Here is a 16,964-nt window from a genome sequence, read left to right on the forward strand (position 1 = left end):
AGAGGGCTGAGCCCCACACAGCGACACACGGATGCGGCGACATATTATTTGAGGGACAAAATACTGAGTAGCAGGAAAACCCACAGAGCAGTCTACGTGTCTTGGTGTCCTGAAGGGTCCCCTTATTCACTTCAAAAGAACCAAAATTAGCATTCGGGGATTTTGGAGTCAGCCCAGCTACTGGCAACTGACAAGTGTCAGGAGATGTTCTAAAGGGTCTCCAGCGCGACATAAATTAACAACTGCTGCTGCACTGCTGCCTGCTCCTGCACGTTCCCCCTGCAGTTTCTTCTGAACCTGCACACCTCACAGAAGATGCTGTGAAAACCGAAGTCAGCTTCTGTTCCTCCTCTGCTCAGAGGCCTTCCATGCCGCCCATCTCAGGCAGAGGAAATGCTTAAATCCTTACCATGGTTTTCAGGCCTCACGTGGGTTGGGGGCTCTCTACTCCCACCCCAGCACCCCTTTTCTCTCTCCCCATCAACTCCGCTCCACCTACACACAGGGCTTGCTGGCCCTCCAGCCCGCTAGGCATCAGGCAGGCACTGGAACACGGAAGAGATATATCTGACTACATGTTGGATCTGTTTCTTTTACTTTAAGCTTTGCTTCCCGTTGCTTTGGTTCACTAAAAGGATACTGTCTATATATAATAGCCTGCCTAGGAGAACCCTGCCCCTCTGCCTGAATATTAAACCCAAACACCTCGGTTCAGGGAAACATCCTCACCCTGTCCACCAGTGGAAGGTTGCAAGAAAGAAGAAATTAACACGTCCCCTTCCCGAGCCTGGCCATTCCAGGCCACATCTGCAAATCTTATGGCCTTTTCCTTTACTTCCTCATCTCTGCCCCCTCTCTGTTCTATAAATGATACTGGCATCAAACCCAGATAAGACAGTTACTCTTGAGACTTTAGTGCCTAATTTCTTGGTCAGCCAGCTTTCCAAATAAAGTCATATTCCTTCCCTCAACACCTCATCTCCAATTTACTGGCCTGTTGTGCAGCAAGCACAGCAAGCTTGGACTTGGTAACAGCACCAGCACGGCACCAGCCCACCAGGCTCCAAGCCTGTCTTGGAGTCTGTTTCTTGCCCACATATTTGTAGAGCTCACTATGCTTGAATGGCAGCTTCTCAGGGAGGCCTTCCCTCACTCCTCGCTATGGAGCTAAAAACCTCTTCCCAGTGCCTCCTCTGCCACTAGAGGTATTGCTCCGTCCTCTACACTGTGTAATCTCCTCCCCAGCACGCATCACCTGACGCACATTTCACGTATTGATTTCTCAGTCTTTCCTCCCTGACATGAAAGTTCCACCAGCTGACATATGTGTCTGTTGTGCTGTGCACTGCACGACGCCCCAGGACCTAAACAGTGCGGGGCCTACAGAAGGTGCTTCTATGAATGAACAAAGGAACCCATCCACTCCCAAGTCTCCAGGGCCGGTCCCTGTGCTGACAACTCCTACAGAGCTGGCTCTGGCTCCAGTCCGACCCCTTTCTGTCCCCTGGATGCAATCCCTTGGATGTCCCAAAGTCACAGCAAACCTGGACATTCCAACCAATGTATCACCTTCTCAAGCTGCCCCTTCTCGGGGCTTCCATTTTGCTGGCACTTGCAATATCCCCCTGGCTCTGCCAGGCCAAACAGTCCTGTGCCTCCACTGACTCCTCTGAATCCCTCCCTCCCCGTATCCTGTCTCTTCTTGCTCCCACTGAAAGGGGGGTGCAGACCAAACAGGCTGTTCCTGATCATAAAGAAGACCAGCAGAACCACTGCCCACTCATAGACACATGAATCCCTCCCTTTCCACAAACACCTGCCTGCTGACAGGCACTTTGGTAAACATCACGTCACGGGATTGTCACAAAACCCTGCGATCAGATCACATGATTCCCAAAGGGTAGATGAGAAAACAGGTTCAGAAAAATGAAAGTACTTGCCTGAGCTCACAGACTGATGAGGGAAAGATGGAGATTAGAATCCTGGTGCTAAAACCAACAGGTCAGCAACCTGTATCTTTTTCAGTTTAAAACATTGGCTCTAGGCAAGTTGCAAAACCTCTCTAGGCCAAATTCTTCACTTCAAAAGGGGGTAAAAAGAGACCGGAGGTCATGGGGTTTCCTTGAGGATTCAATGACTTAACTCATGTGAGGTGTTTAGAATGGTGACTAGCAATGGGAATCGTTTTTTTTTCCCTGCCACACTGTGCGGCTTGCGGGTTGTTAGTTGCCTGATCAGGGATGGAACCAGGGCCCTTGGAACACAGTGTGCCAAACACTGGACCACCAGGGAATTCCTGGGCAGTGTAAGGTTGAATCAATGTCAGCACTCATTATTCTTACTATGTTAGGGACCTAGGAGATATTTAAACTCCTCAATTCACTCCGAAAATCTTCTGGGTCTGTGTATTTTTCCTGGGAAGACAATTCTCACCTTCTCTCTACTTCTCAAAAGTTTCTGTGAACCCAAACTTTTTCACTGACAGTTCACTGGGCAAGAGAGAGACAATAATATGTTTAACACAATCAGGGAAGCCTTGTCCCCAAACACCTCTACACTCAGAAGCGAGGAATGTGGCTAAAAGCAGAAAGCCAACACAGGAACACAAAGCAGCATGGCAAAGTGGCTACGAGCACCCACAACGGGTTCAAGTCTCAGCAGGGCCATTGGTTAGTGCTGATAACAGTCCCTACATCCTCTGACTCCATGAACAGCCAGGTCATGCAGGTCAAACACCCAGGCGGGCACCTGGCAAACAGCACGTGCTTGGCAGCACACTGAGCTCGCTTCTCCCACCAGTTTCTTCTGCCTGACAGGAACGGCCTGTTTGGAATTCTGTAATCATCTTGGGTGAAAATACCCTCTCCCCTTTGCCTCCCTCCAACTCCACAGAGCATGTACCAAAGCACTCAGCACTCCACACGTAGAAACCTAGACTAGCCACATCACTTTGCCCTTCCCCTTGCCCCAGGTTCCCCACCTTGCAAATGAGGTGAACTGGGGACTTCCCTGCTGCTCCAGTGGTTAAGACTCCACGCTCCCAATGCAGGGGGCCGGGCTTCGATCCCTGGTCAGGAAACTAGAGCCCGTATGCGGCAACTAAAGACCACATGCCACAACTGAGACCTGGCCCAGCCAAATAAATAAAGAGTTTAAAAAGGAAAACTAAATAAAATGAGCTGGATTGGCGTAGATGACCTGAGACATCTCCCAGCCCAGAGCCCAGTGACTTTAGAAGACAGGATACGTGGCAATGATGCACTCTGTTCCAGCTGAGGAAACTGAGGTCCTCAAAGTAGCAGCAACCAATGTGGGCCACATTCCCATCCTTCCCCGGCCCAGTCCCGGGATCACCTTTCGCCTCGGCTAAGGGCCACAGGGGCACACTGCTCATTTCCAGCTGAGGAAGCTGACCCCCAAAGGGAAAGTGCCTCAGCTCACTGCCACTTAACTGCAGAGCACAGGCTGCACCCTGGGTCTCCAGACTCCTATGAAGGAGATGGGGGGGGAGGGGTCGAAGCACCTGGAGCACCACAGAGATGGTCTTCTCGCCCGCCTTGCCTGCCCGCCATTTTCGGTACGTGTCTGCCTTGAGAAGGTTTTCTGCACAGTAAGTCTGGAGAAAAGAGTAGGAAAAGCAAAGTTAGAGGCCAGAGATGAGAGCTACGTCCCCAGCTCTCACATTATTCCTTTGAGCTCCCCCAGACCTCTGAGATCCCCCAGATGTCAGTTTTCCGATTCATCCCCCCACACACTCTGCCTTGAGTCCCCTACAGCATTTTCCCCTGGAAATTCACCTCCAGTCCCTCCAAGGAAGCTCTCCTATCATCCCTCCTGTTCTCTCCGGAAGGTCCTCTAACACATGCCTCCAGAATTCCCTTATGGCCTCTGAGTAATTCTCCCATGACCCTCCTTAGAATTCCACAAAGTCCCCTTTATGAAAGGAAAACAAAAGGAAGTAGGTATTGCTCACAGGGCCCTCTACAGTGGAGCTGGGAGGCCACTGAGCAATGGTCACCATGCAGGTCTCAGCCCGGATGGAATCTGATCTTTGCATTAACACAGGCATCCCCAACATCCCCCAGAAACTCGAGATACGTATCGGAGCCTTTCCGGAAAGTAACTCACGACAGCCTCTTCTTGAAAGCCAAATATTTTACGTGTATCACAGTCAATTACAATCCCTCTAGGCAACTTTAAACACCTGGTGACCTCTGTCCTCATAAGCCCTGACTCTCTCCCCCAGCACTCAGTTTGACTGGCATCTGTGTATCGAATTGCAGGTCCTAAGGCTCTAAATAAAGCTCTAGTTTCTTTGCAGCCGGGATACTGATTATTGCTCAACACCTTTCAGACTCCAAAAGTTCTCGCAGCGCCCCTCGCGACTTCCGTTACGTCTCGCAACCCACCCCCCCACCCCCCCCCCACCCCACAACAGTCCCTCACCGAGTCCTGGCTCCTGCAGGACACCACATGGCGGAGGCCGATCTCCGGCATGTCAACGTCATGGACGTCGCAAGACCAAGAAGATACGGGAGTCTGAGTTCAAGGCGCACACAGCGGTGTGCCCCACGCGGGCAACAGCGCGCAAATGCAGGAGGCTTGGGCCTTTCAAACTGCAGCGCGCCGCAGGTCGCGTAAACACTGCGCAAGCCCAGGGCATCTCTCTGGCAAAAGGCCAGCAGCGCTGAGTTGCCTAGCAACGAGCTTTCCTGCCTCCTTCCAGCCAAACCACTCTCGAGCCCCTCCTCCCGGTGACTTGCCCACTGGGCTTTCAGGGCGCAAAGCAAAAGGGGCGCTTCCAGGATTGGTCCCCAGAAGAAATTTGCCACCCTCACTCCCCAGCTGAAGCCTGGAAAGCAAGAGGCCAGCAAACCTGAGTGCATATTTGTAGGGAGCCTGGAGCCTATCGCAACAGGCTCTCCTGCACTGCTTACTGGCTACCGTCCCTATACCCCCCCACCCCCAACGCCCCCGACACACACACACACACACACACACACACACACACACAATGTCTGATCTCTCATGCTTATGCCTAAGGCGGAGAGAGTGGGTAAAGAAATAAATAAAACACAATGGCGACTTCCCTGGACCTCCACTGGTTTAGGACTTTGCCTTCCAGAGCAGGGGCTGCGGGTTTCATCCCTGGTCATGAAGCTAAGATCCCACATGCCTCAGGGCCAAAATACCAAAACATAGAAAACAAAACCAATATTGTAACAAAGTCAATAAAGACTTTAAAAAAAGTGATCCGCAGCAAAAATAAATCTTAAAAAACCAACAAAACCCACAATGCATGTGCCAAAATCAGACACACATACCCAAGTTTCAGTGCTTCCAACCACGCCTCAGGTTTCCAATGTGACCTGTGGGCACCTGTCTCGTGCCATGACCATCGCTGCCCTATTACAAACACCCCTCTCTTCAGTCCCTGAGAACCCAGAAGTGCCTCTTGGGGTGGGGTCGGAGCTGGAGACAGCCCACACACAGAAAAGAGAGTAGGAGCCAAGCATGCCCCCACACAACAAGCCTGGCCACGCTGGACCCTACCAGCTAGGGCCCCACCCATGCCGGGCACCCCTCGGGAAGAGTGGGAAGCGTATCTCAGTCCCAGCAGGTGCTCTACCCTACAGGGAATCTAAAGACCTGATTCTGATCTTGGGCTTCAGGCCAGAAAATATAACGGGGCACGGGGGTAGGAAGTGGTGGGAATGTGAGAAAATGGGCAAGTCACCTTCTGGCTCCTGATGGAGGAGAGGGCTGGAGGCCCAGACTCCTCAAGTCCCCATGGAAGAGGGGGCTGGGCACAAGAGGCCCATATCCCTTTCAGATTCTGGTTCTGCCTCCCCAACCCACAGCTGCAGACACCTGCCCCAGATCTGACATCACTTCTTTCTCACCCTAAGGGTAAGGTGGGGCCAGACCCGCCCCTCCTCAGCTTCCTATAAGAAGAGCTGGGGACCTGGGACTGCAGGGTCACTCGCTCATCCATCATGAGGACTTGCATGAAACCCCAGACCTTCCTGCTGGCCTCCGCGCTGCTCTGCACCCTCCTGGGTCTAGGTAAGGAACAAGGGGCCTGGGCTCCTGGGACCCTCAGAGCATTCAGCAAGATCCTGCAGGGAGGATGGGGAAAGAGGAGGTGTCCTGGGGATTCAGATTCATGGGGAAGGCAGAGGCTAAAGGAGAGAAGGCCTGGGGCCGCAAGGGAAGAATACATAGCTCAAAATCTTGTGTGTGTGAATCCCGGATAAAGGAGGGGTTTAATGGGCTCTGTATCCCCTGTCCCCAAGGAAGGGTCTTAAAATAAGACATCTGGGCCAGTGTTCAAGATTCTGTGCTTCCACTACCAGGGGTATGCCTTCAATCCTTGGTCGGGGAACTAACATCCTGCATGCCAAGCAGCGTGGCCAAAACAAAACAAACACTAAATTCCAGGAAATCAGATGAGGGTATGATTAGAAAGGGAAATCTTTAAAGAAAAAATTGAGGGGAGGGGTAGATTTCCTTTCTCCCAGGACTCTATGTAGCTCAGATCCCCGGTGCCCTCCTCCCTTTGATGCAGGAGTTCAGGCCAGACCCACTTTCCCCAGGACCCAGTTGCCTCCTGTCTCAGGACCAAGGAGTCCATGACCTTGCCCTCCTGGTCCTTGCTCTCCCTTCTTGACCTGGGATGCTGATCCCAGCCTCAGGTCCCCCTGCCTGGGCTCCTACTGTCTGTGAGACCTACGCCGGGGACCTACAAGGAAGAGGGTTCCAGTTGCGAGAACCAGCTGGGCCTGAAGCTTCACAGAAGTCCATGGAAACCTTCACCAGGCCCCCTCCCTGTCCCCAAGCTTTCTCAGAGGACCCTAGTGTCCAAAGTCCCTAGCCTTGTAATTAGGTAAAGTTGCTCCCTGGTGGACTGGCTTCCCAACCCTGAAGGCACAGTATCCCTACTGGAGGAGCTTCGGACAGTTCCCTGGACCGCGGTCAATGCCCCGCCCAAGAACACTCAGGGGGACACCCGTCCCTCCTCCCTCAGACATACCCCCCCCCCCCGCCCCGACCCCATACCGCCCATCCCGCTCTGGGCTTGGAAGTCTTGGTCTGCAGACCACAGCACCCTCGACTAGAGCCCCGCTCTCTGCACTGCAGGATACCCACTAAGCTGTGAGGTGTGTACAGGCTCCGGACTCACGTGCAGTGGAAATGTGCAGACGTGCGACCCTGACCAGGACTCCTGCGTGGTCACCGTGGCTGAGACCAGCAGAAGTAAGAGGGCCGGGAGTGTTGTCAGATTCTGGGGAGGGCGGTGTGCCTTCAGGGTACCAGATACCACCGTGGGTTGGGAGGAACCTTCAAGTGGTGAGGGGGCAGGAAAGAGGGACGTCTCGAGGTGAATGAAGGGAAGAGAATCCGAGGGAACGACAGAAACAACTGGTCTCCTGGATTTCTGAAAATGAGGTTCCAAAGAGGCAATGGGGGGCAGGGAGGGGCAGATATAGAGACTTCCTTAGGCAGGAGGGGATTGGGAAAGGAACACACAGGGTTGGGGTGGGGGGGGGGACCAGAGAAAAATAGCCAGAGGGGGAAATCTAATATGCCAGGGGCTGGGGGAGGCGGGTGTAGAGGAGAAGGAAGAGAATGGAGTGGGCTGCAAGGAATGGGATCAGGTTGACCATTTGGGGAGGGAGGGATCCCTCAGGGATGTGGGCTGGAAGAGACCATAGCTGACAGGAGGTAGAGAAGTGATATTTGGGTAGAGGGAGAGATAGAAATGGACAGAAAGGACAGGGAAGATATGGAGCAAATCATCACAGAGAAATGGAGATGGGCCACTGGGGAGACACATGAGTACATGAGGAAGGAGCGGCAGGACTTAAAATGGAAGGGACGGTCGCAGACCTGAGGGAGGATGGGGGAGAAGGGGGGCAAAGGAAGAAACCACTGCTGGCAGGGGGTTCATTCAAGGCTGAAATAGACCCAGACACCCTTAGGTAAAGGAAGATGGTGGGCGCAGAGCAGCTGATGAATGAAGGATGTGACAGGAGGTGAGGCCCTGGTTGAGTGCAGGAAGGAACCACCCCGACTGGAGGGGGTGTGTGAGGAAGTTGGGATAGAAGATTGCACGCTGTCCCACTCACCTAGCAAGGGTCGGCGGGTGGGGGAAGGTCGTGAAAGCCTTGAAGAGACCACCCGGGCTTACACAGGAGGGAGATGGGACCCCGCAGCAGTGGGAGGAAGCTGGGAACACACACCCTTCTGTGGGGTGAAGAGGGGAAACCCTAGGGCTGGAAGAGACCACCATACAGTGGGGAGGAGGAAGGCTGTGGCTGGGACAGACCTAATAAACCATCCAGACCATGCTCCAGGCAGATAAGGGGGTCTGAATCTGAGGGGCTGGAAGAGAACTCCCTAGACAGCAGCGGGCTGCGGCAGCTATAACGTTGGGAGAGACCCAGGAGCTGGGGTCCAGGCCAGGGGCCCTGAGCCCTCCCCGCATCGTGCCATCCTGCAGAGGGACACCGGTCGGTGAACACCTACAAGGGGTGCACGAAATCCAGCGCCTGCAGCTCAGAATTCCTCTCCATCACCATGGACCCTGAGAACTACGCGGTGTCCAACACACGCTGCTGCCAGGGCGACGCCTGCAACCGCGATCCCGTGCCCGGTGAGTGCCCGCTCAGCCCCACATCCAGAGTCCCTTCCTGCCTGGGCCCAGAGCCTGCTGTGAGCACCCGCCACTGACCTGGTGGTAACACTGCTCAAGCATCTTCCTTGCTCTGAGCCCCAGGTTCCTCACTTCTGAAACGCAGTGTCCATTAGCTGCTGCTGTCCTCTGGGTCGTTGTGAGGTTGGGAAGGGGTTATCCTCCCTTATACCTTACACTCCACCCTCCTCCCCAGCTCCCCAGAACAATCGGACAGAGAATGGCCTCCAGTGCCCTACCTGCATCGCCCACTTCAAGGAAACATGCTCTTCGACTCAGCAAGTGCCCTGTGTTGGCAAGGAGAGCCGCTGTGCTGCATTCACTGGCAAAGTGCAGACGGGTGAGCGGTACCTGGATTTCTGGAGGAGGGGACACGGAGGCTCCCAGAACTGGAGGCTCATACTTCCAGCTTCTAGGGGAGAGAGTGGCTCCAGAGAACTGCGTGAGGAGGTGGCAGGGGGATAACCCCTGGCTCATGAGGAGGGAGGGCTTGGAGGTGCTGACTGGACCCTGCCATCCCTCTGCCCCCACAGGTATCATATTTGCTACTCAGGGCTGTGCTACAGAGAATGCCTGCCACACCAAGCCTGGGACCCTGGTGCCCTCAGCCTCTCGTATCTACACCATCACCCGGGCTAACTGTCTTCCAGACTCCCAGCCTTCTGGCAAGGCTAAGTAAAGGACTGAGGCTTATGTGACGTTTGGTCTGCATTTCTTCTCAGCTACAGCTTCCCATCTGCCAATATATTAAACAAGTGAACAGAGCAAGCCTGAGTCCTTGTGATGTGATGCATTTCGGGGAGGGGGAACTCAAAAGGAGGGCTCTCAACCCTTGGGAACCCCCTCTTTGGATGCGAGAGAGGGAAGACTCTACCTGTTGTTAAGCAATTACGCCCTGTCGGGTCCCCCTTCTAAGTGTTTTCCATGCGGTACCTGATTTCATAATCACAACAAGTCCGTGAAATCCAAAGTATTCTCCCCATTTTACAGAGGAAAAAAACTGAGGCACAGATTATGGTGTCACTTGCCTTGGGGCAAAGAGCTAGGGAGGGTCAGACTCCAGAGTCCAAGCTCACCTCTCCTGGTTCATCTCTCCCTCTTTTTGCCTCGGTTTCCATGTTTGTAAAATGTGGATGTTAACAGTTGTAACTGCAGAGGACTGTCTGAAGCGACTAAGAAAATAACACGAAAACAGCACTGAGCACAGTGCCTAGCACCTTAGAGACATCCTTGGTCCTGGGACAATGTGTCTGGCCAAATAGTTATCATCCTAATAGCTGCCACTTCCTGAGTGGCCATGAGTTGGCAAGGTGCTCGATCCTGTCATCAATCAGGACAGCCTCGATTATGCTACAGTAGCCATCAAGTCCCTAATCTCCGTGGTTAAAAGCAACGGAGTTGTCGTAGACAATTCATGCTGTAGGAATGCTCGTATAACAAACCATCCCCAAACTGAGACTTGGAACAATGATCCTCCTCCTTTCCAAGGGTCTGCAGGTGGCCGGGGCGGCTCTGCTTCTGGCTGTGCTTTGGTGGGTTTGGCTCCAGTGTGGGAGGGGGGTTCCCGTCCTCCATGGGGTTCCACACTCTTCTGGGATCCGTGGCTCCCTGGCTAATGTCCTTCTCATGGCTCATCACAGGGGCACAGAAACCAGGTGCACCAAGGGCCCCTGCCGAGGTCGCGGGCGCTCATGTCCTGCAGAGTAAGGTAGATGATATGGTCAAAGCCAACATCAGTGGACCGGGCACGTCTACACCCCCTGCATCGGGAGGGACAGGAGTGGTAGTTGCTACAGAAGTACCCATTCAGGAAAGGCTGATTTATCCTTCACCTTCCATGTCTAGCACCGTCCACAGGGCGTTCTGCTCGTCAGAATCGTGGAGCAGTCGCCAAGTTGAACAGTGCTGGTCTCTGTGCACAGCAGAGAGCTCAGGGCCGTTTCACATGGGTGATGAAATGCTGCCACCCAGAAGGGACTTCACACAACTCATCAGCTGGAGCTGGTCACGTGGCCCTACGAAATCCCACAGGGAGGGGAGGAGGTACTGCCTTTGGGTCCCCGATTGCCCCACCACTACCCCACCCCGCCAGACACATTTCATAACCAGCACGCATGGCCACCATGTTGTCTTAGGGGCTGTTTTTCATTTTGGCTTCACGATTACTCCATGGGATAGGCGCTATTATTCTCATCCCTGTTTTCAGAAGAATCTGAGGCCCTGAGAAGGAATGTCACATTGGCAGTCATGCAGCTAAAAAGTGTCCTAGCTGAAGATTTCAATCGAGTCACATTGAGGGAGAGAAAGAGACCACATCACAGAGAGAGGGGACAAGCCTGTATCAGTTACCCTTTGCCACATACCAAGCCCTTCCAAGCCTCAGTTGCTTAAAATAATTGCCTTGTATTTAACGCATTCTATGGGTTGGCAAATTGGTCTGAGTTCAGCTGGGTGATGGTTTTGTTGGTCTCTGCGGGATTCAGCTGCTGGTCAGCTAGTCGCTTCTCTTTCAGAAGGTTGGGTGTCAGGGCTGACTGGGCCATATGTCTCTGATCACCCAGGAAGTTAGCCTGGACTTCTTGTTTTTCTTGTTTTCTTTCTTTTTTTTTTTCCTTCTTTTTGCCGCACTTTGGGGCTTGAGGGATCTTAGTTCCCCAACCAGGGGTTGAACCCTGGGCCTGGCAGTGGCAGCACTGAGTCTTAACCACGGCACCAGCCAGGAATTCCCCAGCCTGCACTTCTTGGTGTGGTGGTGGTGGCAGGGGCAGGGTCCCCAGGGCAGCAAGAGAGGAAGTCCCAACACATTGGCACGTGTCAAGCCTCTCCCCATCGTGTTTGCAGCTGTCCCACAGCCAGAGGTCCTCTGTCCAGCTCTTGAGTCAGAATGAGAAGCGACAATCCAAGGGCAGGCCTGCACAGACGCTGAACAGATGGGGGGCATGAATGGGCCACGCTGGTTCCAGGGCTGAGATGTGTCTCATCACATCTAGACAGTTACTAGGCCACCCCACCCTCCAGGGTGGAAAAACTCAGATGAAGTCTTTGCAATCCAGCCCAAGGCATTCTATCCTGCACAGACCCCCACGGTCTCTCCTCTCTGGGGACCCAGGAGACCCTACCCTTCGACCCCTCCTCCCTCAGACCTGGGAGCCTACGCTTCCAGCTCTAGTCAACATCCAAAGCACCTTCTTTCCCTCTGTGAACCCCCAAGGAACACACACACACAATGGAATTTCTACTTTTTTATTCACTGCTCCAAACAGCACCGCGAGCCAACCCACCCTTGTTTCACCTGTCTCCATGGTTCCCCACCTCAATGGACACAAGTCTCTCTGTCATTATCCAGACAAGTAGGAAACTCAGCTAAGGTGAGGAGGCGTGTGCACCTCCTCTGCCTCTGGCGATGGCAACGCCAACATTCACCATCCATTTCCTTGAATGTCTGCCCTCAAGGGCCTGCCAGCCTGCAGGTGCACAGGAACACACCCTGATGGCAGCCAGCGATCCGTCCACAAGGGAGTCTCAGTCATTTCTGCTTGGATGCTGCCAGAGACAGATGCCTCAGGAGCAACGTGCTGCCTCCACAGAGCCTAAGATTTAATCCCTTTCAAAGTCATGATTTAAAAGGCAACCACCCCTAGGCCTTTCTCACCTTCTGAGATGGCCCACACTCTATCTGTGGAGTGTGTTTCTCTCTAAAATAAGTCCCTAAATACACTTCTTACCTATCACTTTGTCTCTCACTGAACTCTTTCTGTAGTGAGACCTCAAGAACCTCAGCTTCTACCGAACGCAATTTACAGATTCAATGCAATCCTGATCAAATGACCAATGGCATTTTTCACAGAACTAGAACAAGACATTTTACGATTTGTATGGAAACACAAAAGACCCCGAAAAGCCAAAGCAATCTTGAGAAGGAAAGACAGAGTTGGTGGAATCAGGCTTCCCGACTTCAAGCTATACTGCAAGGCTACAGTGATCAAGACAGTATGGTCCTGGCACAACAACAGAAATATAGATCAATGGAACAGGATAGAAAGCCCAGAGATAAACTACGGTCAACTAATCTATGACAAAGGAGGCAAGGATATACAATGGAGAAAAGGCAGCCTCTTCAATAAGTGGTGCTGGGAAAACTGGACAGCTACATGCAAAAGAACGAAATTAGAATTCCTAACACCATCCACAAAAATAAACTCCAAATGGATTAAAGACCTAAATGTAAGGCCAGACACTATAAAACTCCTGGAGGAAAACATAGGAAGAACACTCTTCGACATAAATAACAGCAAGATCTTTTCTGATCCACCCCCTAGAATAATGGAAATAAAAACAAAAATAAATAAGTGGCACCTAATGACACTTCAAAGCTTCTGCACAGCAAAGGAAACTATAAGCAAGACAAAAAGACAACCCTCAGAATGGGAAAAAAAATTCCCAAATGAATCAACAGACAAAGGATTAATCTCCAAAATATATAAACAGTTTATCCAGCTCAATATCACAAAAACAAACAACCCAATCCAAAAATGGGCAGAAGACCTAAATAGGCATTTCTCCAAAGAAGACATACAGATGGCCAAGAGGCACAGGAAAACCTGCTCAACATCACTAATTATTAGAGAAATGCAAATCAAAATGACAATGAGGTATCACCTCACACCAGTCAGAATGGGCATCATCAGAAAATCGACAAACAGTAAATGCTGGAGAGGGTGTAGAGAAAAAGGAACGCTCTTACATTGCTGGTGGGAATGTAAATTGATACAGCCGCTATGGAAAACAGTATGGAGGTTCCGTGCAAAACTAAAAATAGAATTACCATATGACCCATCAATCCCACTACTGGGCATATACCCACAGAACACCATCATTCAAAAAGACACATGCACTCCAATGTTCACTGCAGCATTGTCGACAATAGCCAGGACATGGAAGCAACCTAAATGTCCATCAACAGATGAATGGATAAAGAAGATGTGGTACATACATACAATGGAATATTACTCAGCTGTAGAAAGCACTGAAACTGGGACATTTCTAGAGACATGGATGGACCTAGAGACTGTCATACAGAGTGAAGTGAGTCAGAAAGAGAAAAACAAATATTGTATATTAACACATATACGTGGACTATAGAGAAATGGTACAGATCAACCGGTTTGCAAGGCAGAAATAGAGACACAGATGTAGAGAACAAACGTATGGACACCAAGTGGGGAAAGCGGGGAGGGCTGGGGGGGGAATGAATTGGGAGATTGGGATACCAAATTGTACACTCTAAATATATGCAGTTTATTGTAAAAAATAAAAAAATAAAAAGTTAAAAAAAACAAAAAAGAACCTGAGCTTCATTAAGCCCGAACACCAGGTGTGTGATCTCTGTTGGAAGATCACGGGTTTTGGCCAGGTTTGAGTCCCGGTCTCATGGGTTCAAGTCCCAATCTGGGTATTGGCTGGGTTTCAGTCCTGGCACGTGAGCTCAAGTCGCAAAGTGAGGTGCATGGTTTCAGCTGGCGACCACGAAGTGGACAGTGATAAGGTAAGAAAATATTGAGTTAGGTCTTGGTCCTAAAAGGCTCGTGGGACGCCGTGAGCCAGGTATACTGGGGAGGACACTCTGCTGATGTCTGCTCACTTTTGAACAGCGGTCAACCCTCTATGCTTATACACATCCAGGAGCAGGGCCAGGACAAAACTGTTACTTGACTCTGCGTTTTTTCTCCGACATTCCTGCACCCTTGCTCATTCCTGCTCTCTTTCTTTCTTTCTTCTGCAAGGGGCACGTTTCATTGCTTTCACTCCCCTCCCTCTGACTCTCAGAGGTGCTGCCCTTCATTCCCAGCTTATAGCTGGACCACCTCCCGCTCATCATCAACCCCGCTGGGCACGTCTTCTGTGCGGTTTCTCTGCCATGACTTTTTAGGCACTAACATCAGCTTGGGAGATGGCCTGGCAAGGGACAGCATCTACAATCGTGAAGAGCAAATCTGGACCACACTGCACGCTGGACTGTGACTTACGAGGGGCACTGTGGCTAGCACGGAGGTTGGAGGAATCATCTCAGGTGTGGGTCTGCAATGGGTCAGGGGGCATCCGTCCCAACCAGCACCCCTCTGGGCCACATCCTCCAGGGCTGGGAACGATCCAGACAATGGGGAGTAAACAGAAAAACACTCATTAGGCTAAGTCATCAGCTTTGGCCACACTGTGAGTTAGGAAGCCAAGAAAAGTGGCCACTAGACAGGTCCCGGAGCTCTGATACTATACTGCAGTTAGAGTTATATGGTAGCAGGAAATTTAAACCGAGTGAGCTTCCATATGTTCAAATGTTCATGGCCCTCTATTTAGACAATGAGACCCATAAGGAATTTAAGGCGTGTGTAGCTCGGAGGGAAAATTCTAATATAGACACAGAAGACATTTTAACCCATCTACCCTACTGGGCCATTCGAAGGTCAAAGCCTCCACAAGGAGGGGCCGCTGCTCCACCAGGACCACTGGGAGGAGCCACTTCCCAGGGTCGGGGCGGGGGGCGGGGGTCACCATACCAGCAGCAGATCTGGCTGAGACAAGGACCACCCCACATGCAGGAGCCCCTCCTCCAGCCAAGGCTATTAGCTCAGGGGAAGATACCCCTAGGGAGGAAAACGGGCCCCATCCATATTCAGGAACCTCTTCTCCATACCCTGAGGTACCCAAGGGGCCCATCCTTAGCCCACGGAGCACTCGCAGCAGGATATGTTACCAACCAACTGCCCCTGCCGTTTTGCCTCTGAGAGAAGTTTCTCATAGAAGTCAAGGAACAATAAGAGTACATGTACCTTTCCCAATGTCTGATCTAAGTAGGCAGAGGTCAGGTTGGGAAGTTTTTCTGAGACTCTTAAACGTATTGCAAAGGGGTTTACCCGACTAGTACGTTCTTTTGGTCTGACTGACAGGCCTTCCTATCCCACTGCTGCACCCCTGAGGAAAAGCAGCCTATAATACTGGAGGCCAGAGCCCCACAGGGCCATGCATTGTACCGGGCGGGGAATGACACTGTCCCTGAAGCAAACCCACCGTGGAACTACCGAGTGAATTCTACTGATCTCTAGATGGGACCATATGATGAACTGCTTCACAGAGGGTATGAAGAAACAGTAAAACCTGTTCATTATGAAAAGGTGAGAGAGGTCCAGCAGGCACAGGATGAAAAGCCTGCACTCTTCCAAAGGAGACGAGTGGAGGCTTCCAGGAAGTATGCAAACGTGGATCCCTCCTCCCCCAAGGGACAGGCCCTTTTGGCTAAGCCCTTCATAGCCCAGCCGGCCCCAGACATCAGGCCCAACATTCAGAAAGCAACTGCGGGTCCTCAGCCTCCAATGAGCGATTTGCTCCAGCTGCCTTATTCGGTTTTCAATAATAGAGATATGGCTGAAAAGGCTGAACGCACCCAGAGAAATATGCAAAAGGCCTACATGATTGTACTGGCTTTGTCCGCTCAGAGACCACCTACGGGAAGGCTGGCTTTGCCAGGCCAATCTGGCCCTGCCAGACCACAAGGCCCATGGGTACCCACACAAGGCCAGTGTGCCCTGTGTGGACAAGAGGGGCACTGGAGGAACGAGTGCAATCGATGTGCCCTTTGCAAACAGCCCGGGCACTGGAAGAGGGAAAGCCCCACATACCAGAGAGCGATGGGGGCCCCTCAGCCACTGATGGTGTTGCAATCAGAAGACTGTAGGGGCCCAAGGCCAAAAGTGCCTCTACCTAAGGATACCATCTATACAACGAATGTCGGGCCTCGGGTGGTCACTGACGTGGCAGGCCACAGGACAGCATTTCTTATAGATACTGGTGCAGTCTTCTCGGTCTGAACCCAAAGGGCTGGAAACCTTAGCGATCATAACAAATACATAACGGGGTTGTCAGGGAAGACCCAAGGGCACACATTCCTGGAGCCCCTTGTGTGCAAGGTCAACGGCCAGCCATCTGCACATTCCCTTCTGTTTGTGCCTGACTCGCACATCCCTTTAAAAGGAAGGGATTTATTAACCAAGGTAGGGGCACTCTGTTTCTCGAGGGGCAACGGAACCCCCCTATGGTTCTAACAGAAAGCGGAAAGGAACAGATTGAATCTGAAGCTGAGACAGAAGCCTTAGTGACCCTGGAGTGTGGAATATTGAGAGTCCAGGCTTGGCCAAAGACATCCCGCCGGTGGCTATTAAGTTAAGACCTGGGCAGGAATATCCCGGCAAAAAGCAGTACCCCCTAAACTCAGAGG

General features: G+C 51.9%; 1 protein-coding gene across 1 annotated transcript; it reads left to right on the forward strand.

Annotated features, from left to right (window-relative positions):
* Nucleotides 1–5,996: 5,996 nt before the first annotated feature.
* Nucleotides 5,997–9,374, forward strand: LOC130837954 (phospholipase A2 inhibitor and Ly6/PLAUR domain-containing protein-like). Its single transcript, XM_057710676.1, has 5 exons — nt 5,997–6,066; nt 7,141–7,257; nt 8,504–8,656; nt 8,892–9,035; nt 9,229–9,374. Exons 1-5 carry the CDS (start codon nt 5,997–5,999, stop codon nt 9,372–9,374), a joined length of 630 nt encoding a protein of 209 aa, XP_057566659.1.
* The last annotated feature ends 7,590 nt before the right edge of the window (nt 9,375–16,964 follow it).

This window comes from Hippopotamus amphibius, chromosome 16, assembly GCF_030028045.1.
Source record: "Hippopotamus amphibius kiboko isolate mHipAmp2 chromosome 16, mHipAmp2.hap2, whole genome shotgun sequence".
Lineage (NCBI taxonomy): Eukaryota > Metazoa > Chordata > Mammalia > Artiodactyla > Hippopotamidae > Hippopotamus > Hippopotamus amphibius.